Source organism: Dreissena polymorpha, chromosome 4 (assembly GCF_020536995.1).
Source record: "Dreissena polymorpha isolate Duluth1 chromosome 4, UMN_Dpol_1.0, whole genome shotgun sequence".
NCBI lineage: Eukaryota > Metazoa > Mollusca > Bivalvia > Myida > Dreissenidae > Dreissena > Dreissena polymorpha.
Window position 1 is genome coordinate 82,483,006 of NC_068358.1, and position 18,511 is coordinate 82,501,516.

General features: G+C 34.2%; 1 protein-coding gene across 1 annotated transcript; it reads right to left on the reverse strand.

Annotated features, from left to right (window-relative positions):
• Positions 1-1,254: 1,254 nt before the first annotated feature.
• Positions 1,255-13,151, reverse strand: LOC127877628 (uncharacterized). The gene is made up of 5 exons (XM_052423699.1): positions 12,745-13,151; positions 9,234-9,354; positions 3,981-4,162; positions 2,223-2,361; positions 1,255-1,734 (listed from the first exon to the last, which is right to left on the reverse strand). The coding sequence occupies exons 1-5, from the start codon at positions 13,031-13,033 to the stop codon at positions 1,590-1,592; spliced, it is 876 nt and encodes a 291-aa protein (XP_052279659.1). The 5' UTR covers positions 13,034-13,151; the 3' UTR covers positions 1,255-1,589.
• Between the last annotated feature and the right edge of the window lie 5,360 nt (positions 13,152-18,511).

Consider the following 18,511-nt stretch of genomic DNA (forward strand, 5'->3'; position numbering starts at 1 on the left):
GGACAGTAAAATAATCTTTATATAATATAGACGCTATCAAGTTTGGTATGATATACATGTGAAATTAAAGAGCATGGTGTAATTAAAGATCATGTCAAGTTTTGAATATTTCTGCTGAAACGTAATGTTATAACCCACAAAAGTTTTACTGTAACAAAACGTTTTTTAAGATAAGTGGTACAGAAAATACACGTCGAATATCTTTTTAAAGATATTTCTTGTTATATTGATCGAGAATGTAACCCGCCTACCCTGTTTCGCTGAATGGGTCAAGTTCCCCACGGGTACTACTTCCCCCTTCCCCGTACCCCCCCCCCCCCCCCAAAAAAAAAAATCTTACCCAAAATTGTTCGTACCCAATTGTTTTCGTACCCATTTTTTGTCGTACCCACATTTTTTTTCTTAGCCATTTTTTTTCCTACCCAATTTTATTTTCCTACCCAATTTTTTTACCCATTTTTTGGGCATAATTTTGTACCCACATTTTGTTTTGTACCCAAAATATTCGTACCCACATACACAATTTTGGTGATGTAGATAAACTTAAATTGATGCTTTTTTATCCATCCTCTTCAAAAGCATCGTCACATCAGTACTGTCAGTACTTTGATTTTGAAATAGTTATACGCGCGTTCTTTGAATAGACCTGTTTTAGTGGTTTGCCGAACAATTGTTATTTTATTCGAGTATTACTAGTTTCGGGAATCACCGCGGTCATGCTTAATAAATTGGTCAATATGAAGGAAAATTCAATCAAAAATAGTACTTATCAACCTAGTACCAAACACCGTGGCTCATCAGGTGTTTTTGGACACATTTGTTTGTTTTGTACACATCAATTATGCTTTATCCACACAAACAACCATGGTTAAAGTCATGTGATTACAGCCAATAACACTTGCGTTCTGTTCTCTACTATGGGGTATTAAAATCTGTCACAGCAGATAACATAATCAATGATTTGAATGCTTGTTAGGAGCATAGACACATGTACTCACTAATGAAGCAACAGGCCCAAAATAAGAAGTTAGAGTCTCATATGCGACATCGCCACGACATCGTTAATATTTACATGTTAGTTTAAAATGGATTTTTATTCCAGTGAAATAAAACTTGTTATGAGTTTGATTGCTCAGCAATTAGTGTGTGTAATGATTTTTTTTTTGAAGTTGTACAATAAACCGATTCCGGCTAGGCTTTTAAAAGACAGTGGTCAGAATTTGATCAACGTTTGAATGCTGGAAAAAGGTACAATGTATTGTCAATTTTATTTAAATAAGCCAACAGTATCAGTTGCAAACAAAACTATAGTACATGTTCCTAAATTAAAATCGATGAAATTAGTTTACTTAAGATAATACAGTATATATGAATTTGATACGTTACATTATGTAAACAGACAGCTCATTGATAAATTATGAATTATTGGTGGATTATGTTTAACGAAATCGTTACCACGAATAGTATGCCATGTTATTATTTAAATATATCATGTTTTTACCATGAATAGTATACCATGTTATTATTTAAATATATAATGTTTAGTTAATTACTAACAGTTACAACATCAACACAAAGTCAAACACGACTCAGGGCTGATTTATTTTGGGCCCCACGGGTACGACTTGTTTGCTGTTCAAGAACTTCCTTCTGATGAGGACGCCACTGATGATGGTGACGGTAACTAGGACGACCATCAATGGTACGAGGAACGCAGTCAGCACCAAAGGGCTACTGTGGAGGGAAAGAATTAGCTACAATTAGTTTTGAATGACAGAACACGCGGACAGCAAATTTTTACTGTTTCGGACTTTGTTCTTTGTGCGGACGCCACTGCCGACTGCGATGGTAACTAAGACGATCAATTCCAGGTTTGTGGATCGCAGTCAGCACCATTGAGTTCTTGGGAAAGGAATAAGATAAATTAAGTTGGGACTGACATTACACAGGGTTGCCACCTGTTTCCTGTTCTACAACTTTCCTGACGACAGCGGCGATGACAAAGACAAATATCACAGGGTAAGTAACAAATACTTGATGAACGAACGATTCAATGATACAGTTTTAGCATTGTATTTCAATGCATTGTTAAATATGCTTCAACGTTTGCGATTGCCTTTTTTAAGCTTCACTTTGTTAATGGGAAACAAAAACCGCCTGACCCTTAAAAAATTGGTGCACGTTAAAATCTATAATGTTACGTTCAGAGCATCTAAACCAACCTGTTTGAGCTATGTATGCGGGATGTTAGCGTGTCTGTGTCACATTTGTTAGAGCGCTCTCCGTCTTTGCACCTCAGCAGACCGGTATCGTTATGGGTGGTTATATTATATACACATGTACTCGACTCGAGCCTCTCGTCTGAAATATCATTATGACGCCAATGACCGTGAGCGACCATTGCAGATTAAAACAATTAACCAATACATATAGGATCTGGCACGAGTTGTCATATCATACCATATATTATTAAACGAGTTCAGGAATTTTATCACATGCTTTTAAATGAGCAAATTAAATAAATATTTACGCAAACATAATGATAAATCAATGTTGTTTACATTTCGTGACATCATTTGACGTTGCAACGTCATTTCAGCAAAATAACAAAATGCGATTGGTCAATTAACGAAACCTAAGCCAATGAAAACGCATAAAAAGTATATTACACATGTCTAAGATTAAAATATAATTATTATAATGGTTATATTACATGGAAAACATGGTATGGCATGTGATAAATTGTATATCCAACTCATTAGTATTACAGAATTATGATGATTCAGTAAACTTTTTAATGAGGTTATTCGTGTTTCCATAATGAAATAGTGGGTTTATTTATTTTATTTCAACTCCATTTTATTTATTATAATATATATTGTTATGAAGAATTTTGCTATATTTCCGCTGTCAAACTTTCACAGATATGGCACATTTGTAAGTACTGATATTATTGGGCATCATTTGTGACAGTCTGTATTTTCCCTAGCTTTCCGTATGGAATCCGTAGTCAAACGTTGGAGTAATTGTATAACCGTGACAATTTTTAACGCGCGCACATTTTTGCAACGAATGAAACAATAGTAAAATAACATCCTTACTTAGCCGTATTGAAAAGTACTGTTCTGTATTACTCCCCGTCAAAACCGTATAACTCCGTACCTATTCGGAAGGTCTGTGTCCTTATAAAACTGTTATATGTAGAACTATTTTAGTTGGAACATAATTACATGTAGTTATCGTTATGAATTTTTCAATTAATCGTTCATATTTTAAAGAAACCATTATTTTCAACCATTAACTCTTTTCACGTTTACATTCTGAAAAGAATTGTAAGTTTTATTTCAAACATATTAAAATGTATTGCATTATCCACAATTTTTTTATGTTAAAATGTGACCGGAAATGATAAGGATTACTGTAATTGTTTTTACTTTTAATTTTATTTAAAATCTATTAATATAGAACATAATAACAAAATATAAATCAATTTCACTGTTTGATGTCTCTGTTTATCTGGCAATATCACGGCAACTAACGTTTGCATTGAAAGATACTTAATTGTACTATTGTTTCATTGAATGCCTACAAAGTAGAGATCACTGGAACAAATTTATGTAATTAACACTGTTTAGCAATACAATATTTTGACAACCGATTCTGTTTGCGGGATATCCATGACCCCCGCACTTTAGAGCGGCCCCAATATAACCGCGTGGCATGGTAACAATCAATATTCTAATCTCATGACACAATCCGCAGACAAATCGTTCTGCATCCGTAGCGCATCCGTATCGGATAAATCCGGGTTTTCTAAGTGATTGACTCCGTAGTATAGATGGCGGGTTGGTCCGTGAAAATGCGACCATGGTATTACCTTATAATATACATTTCAAATAAAAGACAAGAACTTCTTGAAATAAATACCACAACTGAACGTTCAAAAGGACTGTCCAAGAAATTCCACTAAGCACACTTACTTTCAGTACAGCTCCTGATATTTAGGGACTGCCCAGTGTGCTGCCCCTTCAGTTCCGGTTGGGCCACGATCAAAGGATTCTTATAGAAGTGCAGGTAACACCTGGTCACATTGTTCCAAGTATAAGCCCAGCAGAAATAGCCGTTGTTGAAATTCACGCATTCGCAAGAAGTTTTACAAAAACTGAAATAATAATAATAATAAATATGATTATTTGATTTTATGCTTTAATTTGTGTGCCATCAACGTTATAAACATCCGTTTTGTTTGATAGGTCTAACACATGCAAACATGATATTAGTTGCAGAAGTTATCGCACATGATAACTAAGTGTTTATTTTGTCCGTCGGTCCGTGCGTCTGTCGTTATTACACCCGCTCCACTCTCTTTACTGTGCTACTTCTTAGCAATCAATAGTCGGAATACAACGAAACGGAAACCTGCATACTACTAAGATATTACCAAGGTCTATACGTATAGGTACTTACAATTAAAATATCTGTATTTGCTATATAATGGACACTTGTTTTTTTGGACAGTCGCCGACCAACTGTTTGCTAGAATTTCACATAACTAAATTGGACTTATTAACTAATTACCAAGAAGTGTGATGCATACTCCCTGGATCAGTGGAGTTAATCACGTGATCACACTATGACCAAATCGCGGAAAACGGATGGCTCAAACGATAAATTTACAATATCTATCATTTTTACCAGGTTAAGAGTTTTATTTTTCATTTTCTATCCAACCTATCTTATGATCGGAAAGCTTTTTATCGATACCTTAATTGTCGCATAAATTATATCGTTCATATTGACACAACCTCAACATTTGTCTCTGATGCGGGTGAAGTGTTGTGGTAGAGTCCATGGAAGATTGCTATAATTTGGTCATGGAAACTGCAGATCGATGTTGAAACTGCAAACTGATTGATCATAAATGTCATAAAGAATATTGCCTGATGTTCATGATATTTAAAATAACAGTAAGTGCTCTAAGTGTGTGTTCACAAAAATGCTGGGAACTGTGATAGATGCTGTAGGGTAAAAACCGCGCACATCTTGGTAAAAATAATGGTAACAATGAATTTGCAGTCTAATTAATATATTTTAATTGTCTCAAAGTGTTTTCAGGAAAATGTGGGGTGGGGGGTATCATAAAAATAATTTGTTAAAAGTACGTTGTTTTACATCAATCTTGCTTGATATAACCCAAAGTCTGAAGCACTTTATACACTTTTTGCTTACTTTCTTGCTTATTTAAAAGCTCCATCAATTTCACTCATTTTTTTTATTCATTAATCATATTTAAGCACGATATCAAAACATACGTCAGCATCAATCAAAACCTGCGAACAAAATAAATGCAATAATAACTTATGACAACTCAAAATATACTTTTACTAAAATGTGCTTGCAAATAATGATAAAATAAAAAATCTTCCATTTTTAGTTGTTCAGAAGAACAATTAAGGTTAGAAATGGTGTTTTGAACATCGGTACGCAGTGAACTACGATTAACCAAATCACACTAAACCCCCATTCGCGACGAGAAAGAGTTCGCGACGCGGGAGTGTTTACTTTACATTACATTTTTTTCATTTTGAAAATAGTCCATTGCGCGTTACGTTAAAATCGCGTAACACAGCTCTCCTTAAAGGTCATCGGCAGGTCAGCTAATATATTTATGCATTCGCGAAGACGAAGCGGGACCTGTACATTAAAAACATACAAACACGTGCCCAGAACAACAGCTGGGCCAATAATTAGCAAACTTAATAACAGCCGATTCCCTATCAGATCAACCAGGGGCGTATTTAGCCGGGGGGCTAGGGGGCTGAAGCCCCCCCCCCCACCCAGCTGGCTGGCTAGATACGATTATTTTTTTTAATGAGCCCCTTAAAGTTCCAAACATATCCACTTGTGTATTTCCTGTCATAAGCCCCTAATTAGCCATAAACAGCTGTCGATAAGTGTGATTTAGCCCCCAGGCATGTGTGCAGACGATCTAACCTTCGCCAGCTAAACTGCACGCTTCATTGATTGAAGTGATAAACTGCGCTATTTGATTGGCTGAAGGAGATACATTAAACTAATGAAATTCATCGATACATTTAGCTATAGGTAAATGTTTACAAATGGCTGCCGCATGGGACTTGTGAAAAACAATATTCCAATTTGTAGCAATCAAAGAGTTTAGACGAATGCAATGGTATCAGCTGTTGAGGGGAATAATCCTTTTGAGTAGCAAGTTATAGCCAGTGAAATTCAACAGCATACTTAATGAATGGCAATTAATCATTTTTATTTTAAATATAATTTCATAATTATATAACTTTAATAGCACCACATATAATTTTTTATCTTTATTTATATGTCTTTAGGAAGATCAGTCTTACTCAAATTAGAGTCGAATTTGTATAAACTATTAAACTTTTATAGTACATGTTAAAGATGCATCTTTAGTTTTTTTTAAGTTAAAATAATGATGACTGAATGCATTTTAAGTTTTAGATATGCACAAATAAATGTGTGAGTTTTTGAATCATTTAAAAGCTTATTTGACAATAGTCACTAATATGACATTACAATACGTTGCTGTAAATACTGAAAAATATGGGTATTCATAATCTAATAAGAGAGATCTTATACTTTTTCACAGATTTGATGAGAGATTTATATGTAAGTCACTAAAAGCAACTGTTTGATATGTTGATGTCTTTGAAATTTGTTTTTAGTTTATTCATAGGACTGGAAATAAAGAGTGTTGCTTAAAATGTTATTTTTAAAATTTGTAAAAAGGTTTATCAATGACTTTGCCTTACTTGACAGTTTTTGAACTACAAGACTCAACAAGGTATACATAATATGATTACAACCAATTTGGATAAATATCCACCCATCCCACAGGGTGAACTAGTAGGATATCCAACAAGGTTAAATAGGAGGTCCACCCATCTAACACTGTTTAAAAAAATCTGGTCATAAAGATTATGTCTCCCACCACTTTAGTGGTTTGAGAGACATTTGATTTACCCCTGTGTGTCTGTCACACTTGATGTCTGCACACTTGATATCTGAACTCAAATTCTTGTTTGTTTTACATGCACTTTTATCATGCAAAATGCTGATTAGATAGCAGGAAACTGCACCATTTCAAGGTGCCATTTCAATTTTTTTTCGATCGCGAGAGGGGACACCACTCCCGCACCCTCCCCAGTTGAGCCCCCATCCCCCCTCTGAAAAAAATATAGATACGCCCTTGACAACGGGAGAAAAAGGAACAAAACGGAAAATCAAGTCCTTTCGTACGCATCTACAGGGTACACCATTCTCTATACATGTACACCATGTCAAACCCTTGTTTCAATAAGAGCTCGAAATTGTTGCTGTCGCCTGTACAGGCATGAAAACCGTGCGTGTTGCAACATACCAGATGCTGTAGCTAAATATAGACTTGCAACTCAGTACGTTTAGTATTTTATGATGATAAATTTAAATCGGAATTCATGCAAACGTTGAGAAAGTTTTTACCCATTGAGACTATAAAAACAATACGTCTATTGTAATAGATGGTTCATTCGTAAACAATATTGGTGACAGGGGGAGACGAGGAGTAGAGGAGTTACACGTTACTGTCAATACTCGAAAATGGATATAAATGAAATGGAAATAAATTAAATTAAGCATTAAAATTCAGGAGAAAACATAATAATATTTTTTTATGTGGATTTCCTGAGAATTTAATACAATTCTCTTTGATACCAATATATTTATTATTATTAGTAGTAGTATTAAGTTTTGGTTCATTCTTTGTTGACTCACACAAAGCGACAAGTACACTCATGTTTAGAGCAAATAAGCTTTTGATTTTTGTTGTCATCGTAATGCTAAAACTTGGCTTACTACTTTTTTCCTTAGTGCCAACCTATCTATTATTAATTCGTCGAATATCTGTCTTTAAAGATACATCTTCTTAAACTAAGCTTCATCTTTGTAATAATAAGTTGAGTTGTGTGAATCCTGTATATAATTATGAAAGATTGTAAATCTAAATGTTATTTTCCTCCTTGATGTTTTTTCATAATCTCACCACTGTATAAAATTAAAAGTAAAATATTACATAGAGGATATTTGTTGGATTCGGTGGATTATCGTTTTTAATCACGAGTGATCATAGAAAATAATATTTTCACGAGTGGCACCGGAAAGCATAAAATAAATTGGTGTTTGCAGTTTTCGTGTCCGTTTTATTGGCATTCGTTAAAAATTCGAACTTCATGTAAGGTGACTGTATTATTAATTACATTCAAAGAGCGAACAACCGCAGTGCCTTCAGCGCTTTGATTTAATTTGTTTGTTATGTTTGAATATAGTAACTTCACAAAGAGGACTGAATTCCCATAAATTGATTTAATTCACATAGTTGTTTCATATTTTTAAACCAGAGACATTTTGACAAAAAATGCAGCACAGTAGTTTCATACTTTATAACAAGTTATGTTTATTAAAACGTTCACTGTTTACACGTCTTAAAAACTTGTGTTGAGGTGTTAGTTTAACTCCAAAATCACAATCGTATATCAAATATACAAGGAGAAAGTGAACGCTGCTGTCATACGAAGGATTTATACGAAATTTCGTGTACTTAGCAATACATTGCAATACCTGCTTCAATGAGATTTCTATTGCAAAATCGTTGCTTTATTCATCCATGTTCTGTACAACTCGTCATGTTTCGATTACGTGACAACCTCTTCTGAGGATGTTCCGCTTGAATCTTTTTGTCAGAGTTATAGGACGAAGAGAGTTCTTGAATAAAAATAAATTCACAAGTTCACAAGTTTCATGTGCGTGTCTTGGTTATTACCTATGGACAACTGATTGAAAGCGAAAGAAATACTTAAACTACTAGACAATATCGAAAACATAATTATACACACATCTTTGTGCTGTATCGGAAGATGAATTTGTGTGACATGTTAAGCATTTTGGACATTATGGTACGCACGACAAGGCAGTGGTGGTTATGTTAATTATTACACATTATGTATAATATACGTAACATTAGTACTGCAAATAGTGTATCGATGCTACGTCAATGCAGTTAAATAACCTCATCATCATCATCATCATTACCGTCATCATCTTCATCTGGAGCATTAGAAGCAGAAACAGAGGCGGCGTATACATTTTTAACTGCTTATTCTTATGGTTATGTTTAGCCGCATTTCAAAATCAAAGTTACTTACCGCTCAGTCGGTGTTTTCAAGTGCAATGGAGCATTCGTGATCTTCCCGTCGGCGCCGATCAGTGTCTTGTAGTCTGTAACCTCGATACCGGTGTCGGCTATTTTTTCGTATATGCAGTTTCCTGTCGCATAACAATTACCGGTATCAGCAAAAAGAACGCGATTTCCATCATTGAATTAAACATAAAATACAACAACGGAAATGTTTAACCTTTTTTAACAGTATTTGTGTGATATCACGGCGGTCAGTTGACCTACTCACACGTTTCGCATGGTAGCTTGTTTACCAGTGCAACGTGCATATACTGAGGCTGTTAAACAACAAACTGTCTTTTATAGAGAGAAACTGATATGCACGTTAGTTATGTCGAGTCATGATGACGTTATGTTGACTTAACATGGTATTAGTTTGCCATTATGTTTGGTCTATGTGCCACAATTTTGGGAGAAAATAGCTAAATGAAGTGTCAATATGGCATTAGGTTGAATCAAATTGTGTTGGGTAAAGTCACTGCCATTTATCACGGGCGCCACCTCTTATTTGAGATTCATTAATAAATGCTACTTCCGAGCTGGCGCTCAGGCCCGGATGTTTTGAAATTTAACGGGTAATTTTACAGGGTGATTAGGTTTTATATGTTTTTTTCAACATATTTCGCATTATTTTAAAAAAATCATCCAATGTTGGGCGATTCAGTGAAGATGAAGTGTCAATATGGCATTAGGTTGAATCAAATTGTGTTGGGTAAAGTCACTGCCATTTATCACGGGCGCCACCTCTTATTTGAGATTCATTAATAAATGCTACTTCCGAGCTGGCGCTCAGGCCCGGATGTTTTGAAATTTAACGGGTAATTTTACAGGGTGATTAGGTTTTATATGTTTTTTTCAACATATTTCGCATTATTTTAAAAAATCATCCAATGTTGGGCGATTCAGTGAAGATGAATTCATCCAAAAATGTACAGAAACATACAATCACAACTCATCTGGAAACGTAAGGACCTTTATAAGTTGTGGCATGGTAGAATTCGTAAAAGCAAATTTATGCAATTTGCCTGTGTGATGAGCACATTCCCAGCCAAAACGATTGCTTTGAACATGTTAAAGTTAATACATGTACAAAAATATCGGTTTCTAGCCGATCTAATAGATATATTTGCATTTTTCAAAACAAGATGGAGCCAATGCCAAGGAGGTGGCGCTAAGATTAGGAGGTGGCGCCACTGCACATTTATATCTATTTTAGAGTGACATATTTAAGTAATGGTTTCTATTATGTTTACAAGACATAATTTATTGTTGTAAGTTAACTACTTTAAAACACATTTGATTCCCGTGCGAATAATATTGGCTTGATTGATTGAAACGTTCGTCTTTGTAAGATAAGAACATTTAACATGTATTATACAAAAAGTTAACGGAAAGAGACCGAGCTATCTTCATTTGTTGGTGTTGATAGTGGGAAAAACAATATATATGAGCCTAATTAAGATTCGTTGACCATGTTCTTTTAGTAAATTAAGCATTTGGATTAAGGGGCATAAATCATCGTTTCAAGAAGAAATGTTATCTTATATTTATTTCGTGAATTAAATCTATATACTGTATACAAAACTTGCTGTCGATGAACTATTTTGATAATATTGAGAATTTAGTTTTTGGTTTTATTTAGTATTACAAATATTTGGTATATGTCGTACAATATGTTTTATTCATGTAGTTGGTGACTTCTTAATTGAGTTGATAACTTCTATATTAAAAAAAAATACATCTTATTTACCGTAATAAAATTACGTCTGATTCAAAAACATGTTTTATGTGTAAGTTTTTTCTCACGAACTCCTTCAATAATTGATTGTTTCGTGTGTTGCAGTTATTTAGCTTAAGTAGAATGATAGACGTCTGTTAAGAATATTCAAATATTTTTTAAAGGACATCGAAACCATATGTGTTGGTTTATATTAAAGCCGGTCGTGACGAGTACGGAAAATATTAAAGGGACCTTTTCACAGATTTTAGCACGAATTGAAGTTTGTCCTTAAATGCTTTATATTGAGTAATGTAAACATTGAACCTAAAAAGCTCCAGTAAAAAAGAAACAAAGAAAAAAGTAACCTTCAACTGGGCGCGAACCACTTACCCCTGGAGTAAAAGTCTATCGCACAGACCACTCGGCCATCCGCGCTCAAACAATGAGTGATGTATTTTATACTTTATATATACTTTATATTAGCAATCCTCGTAGTGTCACAAAATATAACGACAGCAACAGAACTCTCCAGATTATTCAATCGTTTCGCGTTGCAACGCTTGTTAGTTTTTATGTTTTTAAATCGTCATAAGATTCATATAATGGATATTTAAGAGCATGGCCAATTTTCAGTATTGCTGTTTCCTCACAAATATCTAAACTACAACGAAAATTTGTGAATGTTTTTTTAATTTTCTCAATTGACCAAAACGTGAAAAGGTCCCTTTAAGTACTTTGTATTCGCAGAGATTTTACAATCTTCACGCAGAGTTGTCGTTCCATGCTCTCACATACATGAATATAATGTAACCGTCGTGCAAGAGATCGAAGATTTTACTTCATTTGAAAAAGACTTGTGTAAGAGTACTTTGTTACTTTGTTAATATGTATGAGTCCATTTCTTGTCGTTTGCAATTAGGTATTAAATGTATACATATTGTCTGTTGTGGTTTATTCTGTGAACGATCTTAATTATTTGGTTACGTTTTAACTTTTATTTTAAACTCACAATTCACATGTTGTTTACCAGCGTACTTTCTTCATGTGGCACGTCCATATCGTGGTTCGAAGTTAACGTTAGTGCATTTATTTTCATTGTATGGGTATGGTGTAGACCCACTTTTCAGAATTTTGGACAGCATTGACTTGTTGATATATGTTAAACTAAAACACGGAATTTTAAAACGATGAAATAGTATCATATTTTAAACTTCACATTTGATCATTATCTTAAATAGGACTTCTATTGGCAACACTACGATGTCAGTTTATGTATTATTCACACGATGAAGTTACTTCCCACCTTTCAATTCCGTAGAAAAAACATGTACCCTGTATATATATAAATAATAATAAAATTCAACACAACTACACTAAGTTTCCAATTTTACCATCGAAGGACAAAATCGCATAAAATATGGCAAAACGTTGTGATCACATCTGATAGTCGTGTAAGTAGTTAAAGAAAATATGTATCTAGAGTCACAAAATGAATAAAGTCCATGAATTGATAACCAAATGTATGCGTAACATATGTAATGCATCAACTTATTAAACTCTATATTTATAAAATTTCCTCCTCCCCCATAACTTGAACGATAGAACAGTAAAACAGACCTCCTGTGCATTTTCAGCGCACCGATGGGCCGTGTCTATGCCGTTACAATCAATGCAAAGACGAATGATGTCACGTGTATGCCGTTAATTTTTAATGTATTGACTCTGATTATTTCCCAATGTCAAGTATCCGTATTCTTACCTGCCGGACACACGAATGAACAGGTTTCCGTCTCAATTGAGTCGTCATCCCTCAGGTGACATGAAGTGACGCATTCATTAAACGTCTGCTTCAGCGTGCAGCAGAGCCCGCGCTGTCGGCTGCGAGTTCCGGTTCCACAAGTCTTGCTGCAAGCAGACCAAGTACCCCACTCTTCCCAGGAGCAGTGAGCACTTCCAGTAACGCAGAATGTCGAGTTTTGGGAATGTGTCGTCTGCCACAATAAAGCTGCAGATACAAAGATGGCTATCCATATTTTCGTTATATTCATTTTTTAAATTCAAACATGAAGTTATTTTTATATTAATAGTTTAACTACCCGGTAAGCACGTAAACTGTATGCGTTGCAGGTTAAATTATTCAATGCTTAAAATTACTGTCTGCTTTAAAATGTGTTATCAGTCCCGGATTTCGACTTGTTTGCGGAATGAATATATCAACATTTTCAATTGATAGAAGTGAGTGGCAAAAATCACATTGACACGAAAAAGAAGATAGATCGGTCCTGAGACAAGATCTTGATGGTCAGGAATTTCACTGGTTGTGTTGAAGTCTTTTGATAATACAATGACTGCCGATTCATTATTCTACTTTTATTTCTTACAGCTTATTGGTTCGACAGTAATGATATATGCTATCACTGTTTAGTTAAAAACCACATATTGTCAGCACATAATGAGCTCTACCAGGTATACAGAATTTACGACACACTCGCGGTCCATTGCATTTATTACAAACACGTACCCAATAGCACTGGTATGACAACATGATGTACACCTGCTTATCAGTCACACCCTTAACACGCTCCACTGTTGTTTAATGCGTTAATTGCTGTATTGTCAAACCGTACTTAGTGTGCCGTTAGTTATATCAGCAAATCAGCAAAAATATGCCTTACGGCAAATACTAGTATACACCATTTAAAAAAAAAGAATTCGTTCTTATCGAGAATAAGACTCTCCATTTCCATTTTCAGCAAGCCAATTGCATGTTTTCGTTATTATTTGACATGTTACTTTATACTTGCTTGGATTTTAATTGATGCAAAACAACATCATGTTACCATATGCTTACATGTACAGGTATACAGCAATTTTAACTTTTACAATATGATTTAGTTGCGTAGTGGATCTGGTGCCGTGTAGCGACTGGGAGGTCATCGGTTTGATCTCAACTGCGGGAGAGTTCTTTCGAAATCTCACAAAGACACCAAGTACTGGTTCTACCCAGGAAACGGAATCGAGAGCGTTTCTATAAGCCTTCCGCTTTCGATGCAATCGAGCTTAGATCAATAGATTAAACTCAACAAATACGACGATGAAGGACAAAGTCACAATACAGTACTATGTATGTCTCTGGATGCGGAAAGCATTTTAAAAGTAAACACAATCGTTGAGGATGATAATTTTAATCTGCAACTCAGACGATGATGTTTGTTCGATTAAATACATACAAGTTGCCACTTGTTTTAACATTAATGTAATTCTCCAAGATATGATATGGCAGATTATTAAACAAAATAAAGGTAATAGAATAACAGGAAAAATGAAACTCTTGACACATTTTCAGAAAAGGAATTATTGGAACTCTCCGCTATTGTCTAATAAAGCCACGTCAATGTGAAAAGTAATCTAAGCTACCACAACATTACCAACAACCATCAAGCTATGTAGGAGAAGTTTTGGTTTCAGTAAATTATCGTGTTCTTCGCAGCCACGTGTGAAAATATTTAATTTCTATTATCATTAGTGAATCAAATTCAATAAGCAACTGAAAATCTACATATGCTCTTTTATTTAAATGCTTTTTCCACCGTATATTAACATTTCTAAGAGATTTCAGGTGAATTAGGCTAAACATATTGATTTTATGATGTTATAAAAAGACGTCATTTCACCGAAAAACAATGAAAAATATATCGAAATTGTTCACTGTTTGAAACAGCGCGTTATCTTTTTAAAGTTACTTGTATTTCCCTATAAACCACAGAAAATCATTAAGGGAAGAGTATAACGCCGTCTCATGGCTGACGTATTTCCGTCCCAATTGGTGTGACATGTTTGATCTTTCGGTACTTTCTCTTGATGATGATGCCGCTGGTGATGGCGATGATGACTAAGATGATCACCCACGGTACGAAGGAGGCAGCCAGCACCAGGGGAGCCTTCACATGTGTGTCACGTTTGTTGAAGCTTTCTCCGTCTGTGTTCTCTTGTAGACCGGTATCGTTGTGACCTGTTGTGTTATATAAACTGGTACTTGATCCATCCGTGTTGCCTGAAATGGTCTTATGACATGAATGACTTTAAGACCCCCAGCGCATATGAACAACAACAACAACAGCTAACCTATTTAGTGATCTCGTTTAATTACCTTACATTTTAATGACATTTCATAAACTTTTAACTCCTATGGATGTTCGTAGTTTTATGACCCCATAGTGGCTGCTTGACGCAATCTAGATATAAACTGCATTTCATTTAAAAGCATTTGAACAAACCCTTGCTAAATAAATATTTGCTGTAAGTGTATACCTATTTAATGAGATATCATACTTGACGTTACTTGTAGCAGTATCAGTAGCAACAGAAGCAACTTCTATATTAATTTGATTTAACTAATCCAACATATAAGCTGTATTTTGTAATACATCTGTATTTCACCGAGCCTCAGAAAGTTAAATGTGTGTTTTTCACGCATTTTGGGGGTCCCTTTGGATTGGGAAAAACTATGTTGTTTTTACTAAAATTGGGAAATAAGTCTAGTCGTGTTGTTTTTGTTTTTATAACAAAATGAATTAAAGTGTTTTCAATATCATTTGTACCAAGGTTCAAATTACAGAGCTGACTGGGAGATGAACTTAATGTTAAAATTTATTTTTAAATATTTTTTTTAATATTTAATAAGTAATTGGTAGAACCTATTCGTAAAACAATACTTTTTCAATTTGGAATGATATCCTATAAAGGCAGAGTTATAGCCATGAATTCTAAGCCTATATTGGGGAAAAATCACTGAAGTTGTAATAATTCTGCTCTAGTGAAAATAACACAATTTAGTCATTAACTTGCAATTAAATCCAATTTCATTGTCTGGTTTGTTACTTTTTTTATTTAAATTGTGATGCCATAAGTTGAATTTTTTTTTAATTATGTGTTGTGCGATTGTTTTCATGTTTATGATTGGTCTGTTTTTAACGCTCCATTACTGAAATATTTGCATGGACCTCAGCTTTAATCATTACTTAATGTCTAATGTCGCCGTGTATGACGAGAGTCTCATATTGCTTAGCTAGGCATACTAGTCTAGAAGGAACGAAGGTCCACGGTGCATGATTGGAACCTTCTTTTAAAATATGCTGATGATGTTCTGCATTGTCTTGGTAAAAGAAAAAAATTGTTCCCAAGAAAAATGTCATGCCCAAGCGATCTAAATCCAAGATGGCCGACCAAAAACATAGAAAATTTGCGTTTTTTCGCAAATGAAACAAACAACATAAAGTTTCCATGCTTTGGTAAAGCTTTTTAATTTAAGCAATTGAGAACATATTATCCTTATTCATCAAATAAGTTTTTCGTTGAAATATTAAACATCCTATGAAACAAATGACTATGTCAATGAAAAAGGTACAACAAACATATGTTGTTGTGCTTATGACATGTTTCAATTTGTATCTGAAAAAAAAAACAGTTTAGATACAATAAGCATCCTAACCACATTTATACACACCTATTGGACTAAGAAATATAATATATCAAATTTCATGTGAATATGATAATATAAACGTGATTTGTAAGACAAGAAAAGTGGGTAGGGTAAATGACAAATATACAGAAAGAAATCCTAATGTGCATATTGCTTTATTTTGAGATATACGAGGCTTGTTAACTTATTACGTTTATGTATTTTGTATTTTTTTTATACTTTTAAGTGCACGCACATTGCTTTTAAACATTTTAAACTTGGTTCAAATTCAGATTGAATGGGTCAAACACTTGGTCACCGGTTCAAAATTTAGAAATAACTAATAAACACTATAAATTCCTCATTTGAGACCATCAATTCTTTAATTAGGGCTCTCAAATCATAGTAATTACTTCTTATTGGTGATTGAAATACAAAAAAAAACATTGGTTTGGAAATTGGCTTTGTATTTATCAAATCTTGACCGTATATATGCATTTTGGCAATAGTTTTTTTTCTTTTTTTTTCTTTTGTGTTTATTTTACATTGAAGACAGTGTAAATAGACTGTGTAAAGTTTATTTACATATTTTCAACAAAATTTTGTCCCCAAATTTTGTTTTGAATAAATGAATCATAACATCAAATAATAAAACTTCTGATAATAAATTATTTTCGTTCAAATGCATCATTATGGAGTGCTTAACTCTTGTAAGCGACCCAGGGATATATTTGCCCTTACGTTCGTGCTTAGTTTCCTTATTAAACAATTGATTGAAACGCAAACAATTTAACAATTTTTATGATACGTTTTAAATTAATAATTAATAAAAACCGTAATGATTTCTGAAGAGTTCAAACGGTTTATACCACAAATTCAACAAAGTTACGGACTATTATCATATTTGTGCATAATTGGTAAGAAATCTAGTACAGTTTTTAGTTGTTCGCTTGCTCTGTATATATTTGAATGGCTTTTGTTCAATTCAAACTTGCTATTAATTTGGAAAATGAGTTGCGTCTAGGATTATGCAATAGCGAACAACTTTAGTGCCTTCGGCGCTTTGATTTTTATATCCAGTCAAGTTTGAACCTTCATACCTGGCATTAGATGTACTATTATAGCTTTGTGCCCCGGAAGCTCTTGCCTTCGCATTACCCTTCGACGGAAAGGCAGAGGGCTGATTGAGCATCGGCATTTTTCGGGGCGTTATCGGCCTCTCTGCCAATTTTGTTCAGGGTTTATTTGGCCTCAGTTTTACAGAATCTTAAGTATCTTGTCTTTGATACGTTTTTAAGTGGTATTATACTAAACATAGATGTACAAATACTGCTTTTTTAATGTTCTACTTTTATGTGTGCACACATTCGTATTTGTATTGAATCTTCCGATTATTATCTTTAAAACATAATTAGTAGTTATATAATAAACAACGTTCTGTAGTTTTTTTAATATACGTTCATGTCAATTAAATAAAAAATGATAACTCTAGACGTTATTATATTTCCTCATTGATTGTGTTTTTATAAACTCGTGATTGCTTGTTTATTTGATATATTTTATTTAATTGTTGATATCGTGAGAAACTGATGCCGACATGATTGTTATAAATGCTGTAAACGCAAGGACCCCTACGCGACCTGTTTGAGGAAGTCCTCGATCGCGATATCTCGTTCGTCGAACGCCTTCCTGAACTCTTTAAGTTCCGGTTTTGTATGTTGTGGTCTGTTTACTCGCACGAGAGGTTCCTTCGAGGGCAAGTGGAGCTCTAGAACCACCAATCAATTAGATCGACCCTTCGGCACAGGAGAGGCAACATGATTTATACGGCGCCCTTATTGCATTGTTTCAAATATTTATTGATTTAAAAGAATTTTCAATCACTAATTTACTGGAAAATAGTTGTCCATTAAAAAATGTACATTATAATGTGTCTTATAAACATTGCGTGTCATAAAAATTCGACGACAAGAGTGTCCGTCTATAAAATGATCAATATCTTTCGAATAGCCCTTATGTTACCACTATCACAAGTGACATGAATGGGAAGGATTTTGCACGATAT

What these genes read in the sequence shown, in the direction of transcription:
- LOC127877628 (XM_052423699.1), bottom strand. Translation starts at nt 13,033, where the DNA reads ATGAATATAACGAAAATATGGATAGCCATCTTTGTATCTGCAGCTTTA. An exon ending in TTGAAAACACCGACTGAGCG is followed by an intron (nt 4,163 to 9,233) that starts GTAAGTAACTTT and finishes TTATTATTTCAG; the next exon opens with TTTTTGTAAAACTTCTTGCG. An exon ending in CGCATACATAGCTCAAACAG is followed by an intron (nt 1,735 to 2,222) that starts GTTGGTTTAGAT and finishes TTCCCTCCACAG; the next exon opens with TAGCCCTTTGGTGCTGACTG.